Here is a 12,361-nt window from a genome sequence, read left to right on the forward strand (position 1 = left end):
ACCTCTCTGGGCAACCTGTTCTCCCTGCAGAGAAGGGAGACAGGTTCTCCCTGTTGTCCCACTTTCCCAAAGAACTCCCTGCACTGAAGTAATAGGCTGTGGTGCTAAACCAAACATGAACTAGTCATTGCATTTTAAAAACAAATATAGAGAATTTTTAATTTTGTGATGAAAACTTCTAGGCCAAAATTTCAATGGCCATTCTCTACAGGTGGCATAGTCTCTCCATCGGTATTAAGAGAAGAATTATATGAGGTAACAACATATGTCTTATCTCAAGCACAAGGCAAACAAACTAAGCAAACAAAGTCAAATTACAGAGTTACAATGCAGTTTTGACCGAACTAAAGGTTATACAATTCCCTCAGGGAAACAATATTTTTGAGAAAACTATCAGTTTATCCTAACAGCTAAGAGAAACTGCTTCATTTTTGGACACAGAATCTTAACACACAAAAAATGGATAGTTGCCTTGAAATATACTTCTGACAGCACCAGGTATTGCCATATCATTTCAGGTAAGACTCTGGTGTAAAAACAGTTCTTGGAAGCTTACAGTGGAGAGACTGCAGAGTTCGCTCCATTCATGACATATTTTGGAAGTTCTTTAACAGTTTAACATACATCACTTTTATTGCAAAGTTTATTTCTTTCCCCTAGAGCTCCACAGGCAGGGAATTTGGCTGATTGCCATGAAATTTTTAACAGCCTTTCATGTGTTGGAAGTCTGTTACGTTTTCCTTCACTCTCTTATATATATAAAACAAATTCAATTCTTTCTGACTTTCCCCATACATCATTTCTCCAACCTCTGATCTCTACTGTTCTCTTCTAGATTCTCTGTAATTTACCAACATCTTTTTATATTTTGTATGTCCTCAACTCTAAATGTGTATAAGCTGAAATAACCAGACATGGCATACCAAAACTACTTTCAGCCTATGCAGTGGCATTACAGCATTTCTTTCCACACAAAATTAACCCTGCTTATAGTACCACATTTCCACAGCTATTTTGCTGGGTGATATAACAGTTTAAGTTTCAGCTGCACCACCTTGGCACAGCACTTCCACCTGTAATGTGCCTAGAAAAAGAAACTTTAAGCTTTACTGGTGAGTGCAGTCTACATTAGTATAAATCTAGGAATAGATTCTTACATGAATGACACCTATGACTGACTGCATTTCAGTGAGAGCTGACCATTTCCTTGCTCTTACACCTTTGAGACTCCTTCCATAATGAAAAGCCATATGGTTGAGTTTTACAATTCTGACTCAGTAACTGGTGACTCCAGCTCGTACAGTGGTGTAGGAATTCTTGGACTGCGGCCATCACACTGTTTTAAAGGAAAAAAACCCCAAACAGTACAAACCTACACATATTTTTTTTTTTTTTGGTAGATCTGGTGAATATACAGTCTATTTGACTTTGGATTTTTCTTGGTTTTTTTGCCAGCTCTCTCATTCATTCTTCTTTGACTCATATCTTAGCATGCTGAGAGCACTAAATAATTGAAATAAAATTCTGATAGTACATTACTGATACAGAAGTTATTGGTTTGCCATTAAAATTTTGGAAGGAACAATGACAAAACTGGACATTTAATTCTTCTTTATTAAAACAGTACAATTCAGTATGAAAGAATACCAATCAGCAACATATCTTACTGCTAATATGTCTGCTGGGAGATATGTTAACCTACCTCTTACCAAATAAAGACATCAAATTTTTCTAGTTGCTGTAAAAGGCAGCTAAAATTTTTATTTATATTTTCCTATGTTTACTTATATCACAATTTAAAAAGAAAACCAAAACATACCTGTGCTGCCCGATACAATACATCAGTGCAGCTTTTATGCACAAATCAATTACATTTTGTCTAAATACAGTAGAATAGAGATGCATTTGGGAGCAAATTGATATAATCTGTAATGAATAGTAAAGTGCATGTATTGACGACTTTTCTACTCATATTAGTGGAAAAACCTTATTGTCCCTTAGTTTCGATCCAGTATTTTGACAGGTAATAGCTTCAGTATTACCTGTCAAAACATACTTAGGAGGATAGATCTGAAATTTGCTGCTGAAGATCTGCACAACAAATGTAAAAATACGTTAATCACAACCACATAAAACCCTGCAGCACAGCCTGTATTTGTCTGAAAGATCTTCATGCATTTCATACAGACAAGAAAATAATGTTCTTAGTTTTCTTTGCTTATTACTTACTGCCATGCATGTACTATGGCTTTGTCTTAGCTACGATGTCAGCTACATTAGATATCAGTGCTACTCTACCATCAACAAATGAAGATTCATTAAAAATGTTAGCAATTTGTGCATTTGTAGTAGAAGAATTCAGGGTTCTTCCCCGTACTGCCTTTAAATTTTACGCTCTTATAGCAAGACTTAGAAATCTTTTGGTTGTCAAGTTGGTTTCAAAGTTATTTTACTAGAGTCCTAAGGTAAAATTACACTTTCCACTGTGCATATTCAAATGTTTTTGGGTTTCTGTACTACTTGAATCTGAAAAAAAGCTTGCCTAATTTAATTTAATATGTCCCACTCCTTCAAAAAAAACCCCAAACCAAATCAAAACCCCAAAAAACCAAACCCACCAAACCAAACCCCCTAAATGATTTTACTCTAATTCCATCTTCAACACACACATCTTCATTTACCATCACCCAATCTCCATTTTTCCAACACATGGGATAGCCTACAAACATATAAAAAATTACTTGAAATACTCAGATGAAGTGTTCTGGTTTGGGGAGATTTGGACCTGTTGCATGGCACTTGGAACAACAGAAGTACATATTTAGCATTGCAGTAACCTCAGGAAAAGTCTGCCTGGCTTTTCTCGGGACAGTGCAGGCTCTCTTGAGTCTTGGGTATCAGCGACCAGTTGAGAGAAGCTAAGTCCAGGGATTTTTAACCATCCTTAGATGTTCTTATGGAACAAATACAGGACTCATGTAAATAGTGCTACCCATTTCAATATTGGTGAACAAAATTGGTGAGATAGGATACAAGACTTTTCTACTGGGTTTGTTTCTACCTCCCCCTTCCCAGTGAAAACCCAGGATTCAAGATGTTAAACTTTGACAAACCGAGATGATTATACTATGCCTACATTTTTATGTATTCGTGGCTATACTAATGATGATATCCACTTCCTTACAGCCAAATGAGCATCTGGATCAGGCTAACAGAATGTCACAAATGTAGTTTCCTCATGTATTCACTTAGTCATTAGCAAATTTGAATGAAGCTGATAGTACCAACATGAAAATTAAAGCCTTCATCATCAGTATAGAAGTTCAGAATCTGGCTCATATATAATTGCTAGGGCCATTGATTGTCATTTAGCTTTGACCTGACTGATTGGTGTTTTTTGACAGAAGATTCTAATTCTAGGCAATGTGGTCCCAACGTAGAAAATATTGCCAATGAGGTTAAGAAAGAAGGTAAGTATTTTCTATCAGTTCCAAAACAACATAGTACATGTATTCAAAATAAGGAGTTATACAGCAAAGAAGGAAAGGATTGAATTCTCTTTCAAGTGGGCAATCCACAACAGTATCCTACCCTGAAACAAGAAGCAGGACTAAATGTTTCCTGTTTGAGGCAATATTATCTTTTGCTATAAAGTGAGATTCTCTATCTTCAACTGATTATTCACAGAATTCACTACAGCACATGAGTTCTCAAAACATTGAATTAATTCAGAGGATCTAAAGGAAAAAAAAGGCAAATCTGCGCTGCTAGGGTCGGAGAGGAAGACAGAGGAATGGGAAAGAAGAGCATCACACATTAATGCTTTACATGCTTTAAAGCTTTCCTTAGTGTAACACACAACTTCTTTTTTAACCTCTAATTTACAACTTTCAATATTGTTCTTTTATTTCACTTAGATTAAACTCATGTGTGTGAAAAATATGCTACCAACACTATTCCATGCAGTGCCAGTGTGTATAATCCTTTTTGATATAAATTATGTGCATGGTAGCTGAATGATGGGACTGAGTTTCTCTCTGTGGTTTAGGTCAAGTGATATTCAGGTGATGACATTTCATAAAAAACCAATAAAGTGTGAAAGGTTATAAGTGAAAGAGCTTCTCTTTCCTGCAGCTTCCTTTTAGACAAACAAATGAATAATGAATTCACTGTAACATCTTCATTTGATGTACTCAGCTGTAAAATATGTACATTCTCAAAGCTGCAGTTACTCAGACATCTAACACATGCTAATGAACCAACTTTGTTTCTGCAGATGCAATTAAAATCCACATCTTTATCTATGCAGTCCAGGTTAAAAAGGCTGATAACAAGCTGCAGGACTACATAACGAAAAAAGCAAGCTAAACAGAAATGACGACATGGAGATGGAAAGGAGATGAAGTCCCAGAGAGAAATAATCTTGCCTTGCAGCAGGAATAATGATCAGGCTGCCAAGACACAAAAGCAATCAAAAAGGAATCAAAGGAAAAAGAGAAAAAAAATTAGTGAAGATCTTAATCTCTAATGGTATGTAACAGCGTTGGTATTTCATGTTTGAAATTTCACTTGGTCTTCTGTTATAAGGACATGTTATATGAAAATGATAGAATGAGAAAAAATAACAACAAAATGTTGTCAACATATTCTTTTCCCACACAGGGATTCCCACTGCTGCCTCACCATCAATACCATTAATTACATTACAGGTAGCTACTGTCTTAAAAGAGGTAACTGTTATGCCATATTCACAGAGTTGCAGACTCTTAACATTGGAGCTGAATTAAGTACCCAATAGCTGGTCTCTAATGGTCTGCATTGAGTGCATAAAACTCACTTGACCTATGAACACAGAATGAGCTAAATTATGCACAAAAAATACACAAACATAAGCATTGAATAGACAGACAATCCATTGACTAGATTGTCTGGTCTCTCATTACACTCAGGGAATGCATTTCTGCTGACTGCTAATCACTTCTGGAGGTGATTACTATTCTGATCAGTGGTTTTTTAGGGTGCAGTCAGCAGAGGCTAGAGTTAGCTTAAAACTCTGCTAAGCAATTATTAGAGAGAACGAGTAGAATTTCATTTAGTTACATCAAAACATCATTCTAGACAGTGGCTGTCTGTGGCCTGCAGTATTAAGATAAACTCTCAAGTATTTAAGTACACCTTCTGCAATGGGCTGCTTATTAGGATCAGATTTTTTCTTAGCATTATGCTATTTAGCAGCAACCTATTATATAAGAAGTAATTAGTGAAGAAATAGGTAAAATTTAATTTGCTTAATACCAAACAACTGTCAGGGCCTAGACTAGACAAGGCCTGTAGACTTAAGATAAAATGAAAATTTCTGATGAAATTACCCTTTGCTGTGTACTAATTGCCGTCAGGTCTATACAGGCAATGGTGTCAATGTAGGTTGAATTTACAAGCAGAAAGTGATTCTATAACTAGAACATTCTACAATGCTTGAGCTGCAAAAAACCTCCTCTATTTTTAAGAAGTGATGAAATGATAAAAGAATAAATACATATACGTACTTCAGTAAGCCTCCAGAATGGAATGACTGATGCTAAGAGGTTCAAGAAGTAATCATTGTAATTATATGTATCCAGGCATATGAAAAAAACATCAATGCCAACATGGTATAGCATTAGGCTTTACGGTTCATTCCCCCCTGTTCCAAGCTTACACATGCAAAAACATTTTCATTTTGAAATAGAGCTCATCCATGAGTTTCTGAAATATCATTTATTATCCAGTTACCTCCATAAGATATTTTTAACTGATTTAAAAGCTTTTCTGGATGATAAACCTCCTCTCCTCCTCCCTAGTCTCTCTTTCTGGCGCTCCCTAGTTCTCTTTCTGAACTCTTCTTGATCCTCTGCATTTATGGCATTTTTTAACATATGTTGCACAGCACCTTAGGTACCTTAGCTTTTTGTATAGCTAAGAACCTTTCACCTGTAATCCTGCAGCCTGCCTCCCATTTGCAGCTTCCTACCTTTTTCACACAAGCTCCCAGGCCAGTGTACACCAGAACACCTGTGGCAGTATTTTTGCCATGACAATCTTGTTTGTTATTCATCTTCTAGACTTATACTTGCAGACCCTGATACTGTTGTCATGGCAGGTTCCGAAGGGAAGCAATGGCCACCGATGTTAGAATCATCCCTTCTTTCTCCCCTTTCCTGATTTCTACATCTGGTTGTAGCTTCTGGTTTACACTACAGGACTTATTAATGAGTTTAGAGAAAGCTCAGGAATGAACCAGCCATGTAGCACCTTTCCAGTCAACGCATGCACCCAGCAACAGTAACACCATCGTAAGCAGAAACAATCCATGAGGAGTATGTCTTGCCATAAAATACAGTGTTATTGTGGTAAAAGTATGATGGGGGAACCACCTGCTCTAGCGGAGAGGGTGCCAAGGGCTGGACAATAACTTCTCTTTCTGATTGGCCACTGAGAAGGGTTTCTCCCTTTTTCTTTTTCTCACCATCTTTCTCTTCTTATTTATTTTTCCTTTCACTCCCCACCCCGCTCCAAACAATCCATCATTAGAATCAACGAACACCATCAAATACAGACCTGCTAGTAAATCTTCATGCAACACAGTGGTCTGTTACTACTCTACCCATCACTTTCCTTAGTATATAACAAAAAAGTACTATTATGTTTGATTTCCCTTCACATACAGCACATCTTTTATTATAACACTTCCACTATTAGAATAATACCCTTATGTTTTAGTCCTTCACTTTCCTAATTTTACTTTGCCCTATAAAATAGAATTTGAAATATCACAGATAATTTTGTATTTTATCACTGTATATGCTGTTGGGAGCTTTTCTAGCACACAGCATGTGCTAAGAAAAACATTCTTATGTTTCTCAAGTAAATCCAAACCCTCACTGCTCTTAAATAATGTTTAATCTATACCACATAAAAATAAAAATTGAATGCTGTTGACATATATTAACTTCCTCATAACAGGATGATACAATTGTACGCTTGATACTGCAGAAAAATAACATTTTCATTCACCTCCTAATATTTCCAGTATGATTGAAGAAGCAAAAAAACCTAACAACAAAACAACACTGTGGATCAAGAAATTTCAAGTTTTTCAGAGTATAAAAAGATCTACAAAATATGTGGCATGACTTGGTATTTTTACAGTGGATTAACATTTCCTCTATAAGTGATTTGCAGAGAACGGACTCTTTTAACGGGTGGCAATATAAAAAAAATCAATGCATATACAGGAGGCAGACAAACATACGTGAAAGAAGCAAAAATCTTATGTAAGTGATTACTCAAGTACAATATTATTAACATTGTATATGTTTTCCTTACCCTGGACCTCTCCTCTAGTTTTGTCATCATGACGACTGTTGCACCCCGCTGCTCCCACATCATTCTCCAGAAGTCACCAAAGGTTTCTGGCAATGCCCCTTGCGTTGCTATATAAGCATTCTGCTTTCTGTATCCATCTATGTAGTTAGCATTGATATAGTCACTGCCTGGTATGCCTGCAAAGAGAGAAGCATGAAAACATGGGGTGGCATTTCTGTGCTGTTGTACAAGAGCTAAAAAAGTCCTGTGGCACAGCTGGATCTGTGAATCTTAGCTTGCTCTATGCCAAGTAGTACATGGGTACTTGCAACTAAGTGTATGCCATTTGTGGAGCGAGGGGTATGATGGCCTCTGGGAATAACCATTCACTTGAACCAAAGGACTCAGTCTGATAAGGAAGTATAAAAGAAGCCTGAAAAGCTGTAGCAGATGGAGAGATCTGGTGGTGGAAAGAGCAGCATTTAAAAGTTGGTCTGATGCTGCCTGCAGTCACCCTCCAGTACGGCAGCCTCTGCCTGAGCCAAACAGGGAAGCATCTCAATCAGATGCCCTGAGTAAGTTCCATTTCACACTGTTGAGCTCATTGCATTTCTTCTAAATATAGGAAAAGGGTTAATGTTGTCAAACTATTAACATTACTGTTACATTCATTTTTCCCATTAAATGAAAGCTAACTATGACCTTTATTTTAACACATTATGTAAGTCAGGTTTAAGCAACAGTGGAATCTGCTATACCGTGTGTGCATGAAATAAAGACCTCTGTAAGTCCGAATAAAAATTAAAGGCGTGATAAGAAGGGGGAATCCAAGACCTGTGGGCACATTGGACCTACACTGTCAACTGCTTGAGGATCAGACATTTTGGACAAGATTTACAGGGACTTTGGGTGTGTCTACCAGACACTCGTCCATGCGTTCAGCCACATGGAAGTGAGCCAGCTCCTAAGTGGAATCTATTTAAGTGAGGGTAAGCAGTGTCACGTCTGTACTTAGAGTTGGACAACAACATGCCGCCTGCCGAAGTTGAGGTGTATTGGCTGTAGTGAAGATCACGTTACTGGTCTGAGTTAATAAGGCAGCCATACTCACAGAAAGGGGTAAACATAGATATAGAGGTTTCAGTGCCATCCACCCTGTATTCAGCAGTGCAGTGTGCAGCTTTTAACTCTGACTATGTGCATGCTGGAAGAAAAAGCATGGCAGGCACCAGGTTCAATGTCACTGCTGTTTTTTTAACTGATGACTTGAGGAAGAAAAGATACTCATGTGAGATCTCAATGCTGGTGGGATGGCAAGCAGTATTTCCCATATTACTGCAGTGCTGAACACGGAGCTGTTCCCCAGAAGAGTTAGTTGAAATACAGAACTGTGCATCATAATAAAATGATACAAGAGGTTTGTTAAAGTAATTAACAGAAGTTACTTCTTTGAGCAGAAATGAATGATTTATGCTTACACAGCCAATCTGCCATGCCCAAGTCTACAATCTCAGGAACCGGTGCAGGTTTCACAAACTGTTTCAAAAGATGCTCAAGGTGATACAAGCTCTCTGACTAATTCTAAAGCTGTGACTATTTTCACTCCACAAAGCAACAGAGTTGAACTTCTTTGGGTACAAAACACAATAAATTATCAAATATCTTTAATGAAATGTTTCTCAAGCTTTCTGCCAGAAACTGATCCTCCAAATCTACCCTGATGCATTACCTCTTGCTGGTGATCCCAAACCAGGAATTATTGGGGCTGCACACTCCTGTCTTTCCTGACAACCAAAGCGGTGTACATCTGAAAATGTCTTCCAAAATAATTTAAATTTGAATTGGAAGTAGAGGTATCACTTTAACACTTTTCTTTGTTTGTTTGTTTGTTTTTAGCTACAATTTGAAGGGTTTCTACACTCATTCTGGGTAAGCTTAGTGTTACATTCCACTACTTACTTAGTAATGAATAAACCCACTGATTAACTGTGACACTAATTAAGACCCAGTATAATCTTGAAATGATTGAGATTATGGGTTACTGCAGCTGTAGTCTGGCATAAAATTTTGTCTTTGTGCCCAAGAAAGCTTAATAGATTTTCTTGTTTTATATGTTGAAATTACATTTGAACACAAATTCAAATTTGATTCGACTTTCTGTAGAATAGAAAGGAAAAATCTGACAAAATATTTCAGAGAAGGAAAGGGTTTACAAAAAAAGGTGCCCCTGGAAGGTGTCCCCTTCAGGGTCACAAGAAAGGCAGCAAATGGCACTCTTCAGGCAAGATGCATGGATGGACACAGGAATATTGGTTGACTATGATTAGAACTGATTGAAAGTCTCTTCTGGGAGAAAAGTAAAACAAAATAAAAAACCTTTGAAACCTGGATAGTCTATAGCTAAAAAGCATGATTTCCCCCCATGAAAGGCAGAAATTGGAGTTCAAAAGCCTCACTCTTGTAGACTTGAAACTTTTTACGTGACACTTCTTATTGTGGATATTGGAATTAATGACTTAGAAAATACAACTGCCAGGCACAATGCCATATTTTGCTCCTTTATCAAGATAATAAAACATTTTTGCACAAAACAGATGAGAAAGAAAAATGAAACCAACAGGAGAAGTCTACACCAACTGGGTATTATTACCAAAGGAACAGAGAAAGCTGGTAAGAAATGTTTTCTGCATAAATTAGAATTATATTATGATGCCTGGTATCATACTTTGAAGCATATGTTATAAATAAAAGCCTGAGGAAAAAATGGAAAGGAAAAACAACACTTTGTAAAGTGGTTAAATGATCTTCTGGGAAAGCTGTCCTCTGGAGCTGATATTGCACAAACTCAGCGTGAAAATTAAGCATGAGAAGTATTGAAAACTGTGCACTAAAGAATGATCTTTACAAATCTTAGCAGCCAGTCCTGGTACCTGATGTAAAAAAATCCAGAATGTCTAAAATTGTAAAAACTCTAAAGTGGAAATTTCCACTCTATTTCTCCACTTGCCTTTAATCAAGAGGACACAAAAAATACTTTATGTTCTTTAGCCAGAAAAATCCTTTTACAAGGCAACGCAGCCTCATGGAGCATGAAAAGGATGTGGCTGGGACATTGACAGGAAAGTCCATTTACCATAGAACCTGAGCAACTGTTAGTAGCTTAACTAATGCAGTTTTGGGAAAAACTAGGTGCTGCTCCAACACTTTGCACAGTTAGAAGATTTTCATCACGGGTTTATCTCTAGTAGAATACTGTACTTTATGGGGTTATGTCTCTACTGAGATCAAGAGAACAATAGGATTCACAATTCTCAGCTCTATTGACTCTTTTACCCACAGTATATATTAGGTGTTTTCTTTGTTCTCCGTCAGTTCTCATAGTCCCTTCAAGTATCATGCCCATTTCTCACAGAGTCTCTTTTCATCACTGTTTTCATGCATGACCTCAGTTTCACATCCTGTTCCAAAATCCTTTTGTATTTTGTAATACTATTTTCCCACTCTCACTTTCTATCTTACACTTTGCCAAACCAGTTCTTGCTTTATCAGCTATGTTCCCACAATGCCTAAACTTAAAGGCCTCTAGGGAAGGTGCCTTGTCATAAGAGGCCTAATGAAATGTGTGCAGTTTAAAAATAACATATACAAAACCCGAACATCTGTAAATATCTACATTGACCAAGCAGAAACAATTATCAAGGGCAAATAAACCTAAATATTAAAATGACACTTTCTGCAAAGACTTTTCTGGCCATAACCTCATTCAGAGCCGAGAAAGCTCGAAAATTCTCTGTCAAGTCTAATAGTGCAAAAACAATCAAATGACAACTAGTCTGACTGCAGTAAAATGAAATCCTGCATACCTTTGTTAGCTGCTATAGCTTGAAGGCAACATACCCACTAGCACAGCAGCAATTGCCATCATTATTTAAATTTCAGTTTAATAGGTAAGAGAGGTCAGTTGTTCTGTAAAAACATGGGTCAAGAAGGGGAAAAAGCAACCAAATTCTGCCTTCAGTAATATTGATATGAACCTTAACTAAGTCTATTGGCATCAGTGTGGTTTATTGCAGATTTAGAATGGCATATCCATGCAGTATAACCTGACTTCTACAAATTTCATGAAGGTAGAGACAGTTTCTGCACAAAAAGTCATCTAAAGACTAAGCTTCCAGATCATAATTCTACCATAACTATTTTCTAGTAGCCTTTTCAACTGTGGTGATGAATGACCAAAGTCTGCAATCTCCTTACTCTGCCAGACAGGAGAACCTACACCTTTTTATGTTCTTTAGCCTACACCATGAAGTGTGTAGAATCTTTCTGTACCCTGATCTTTCTGTATCCTCTTACCTCATCACTGAAATACTTTTGTTGCTTTTAAGGCACTCCAGACTTGCAGAGGGAAGGGGCATGCAATTACTCTAAGTGTGTAATTATATTTTGTTAGCAGAACGCAACACAAATGCAATGCGAGACAGCACAAATAATTTGTATAGCCCACGAATGTTCAAGAGATGTTCAGGAACTTATATTGACTAGAATACTTTCTAAATCTAAAGATGATGGTCTACATACCTGATGACATTTCACCGATAACTGGCAATCGAACAAATAAGATTATTAGCCGTTTCTTGCCTTTTTCTTTCTCGACCATTTATATTACAGCCAGAGACTTTTGGCTGTAGCAGCATTTTAAAGCCACTAAATTTCCCATCAAACAAAAATTACACTGCTGAAATATGATAGATATTATTTTTCAAAATTTTTTTAATCACTGGTGTTATGCAAATCATACCACATATGGCAGACTTTTAGTCTTGGATGTCTCTTAAAAGAACTGGCAAGACTTTTTAAAATGCAGAATGTTTAATCATTTTTTCCCAGTATTTTATTTACTCCTTAGAAGCTTAAGATCACAGACCTACTTATTTTAACTGGATCTATGTCTCTTCTAATCAGTAAATTCTACCCTTAAATCCATTTAGATGCATACAATAAACTTTACTATGTTGTA

The 12,361-nt window shown here is 36.9% G+C and overlaps 1 protein-coding gene across 1 annotated transcript in view; it reads right to left on the minus strand.

Moving 5' to 3' along the window:
- Positions 1-12,361, minus strand: part of PTPRD (protein tyrosine phosphatase receptor type D) — a 284,383-nt gene that overhangs the window by 45,586 nt on the left and 226,436 nt on the right. Inside the window, exon 27 of the mRNA XM_074165861.1 lies at positions 7,366-7,541. Within this exon, the coding sequence (XP_074021962.1) occupies positions 7,366-7,541 (176 nt within the window). The remainder of the gene's footprint in view (positions 1-7,365; positions 7,542-12,361) is intronic.

This window comes from Numenius arquata, chromosome Z (genome assembly GCF_964106895.1).
Source record: "Numenius arquata chromosome Z, bNumArq3.hap1.1, whole genome shotgun sequence".
In the NCBI taxonomy this organism is placed as follows: domain Eukaryota; kingdom Metazoa; phylum Chordata; class Aves; order Charadriiformes; family Scolopacidae; genus Numenius; species Numenius arquata.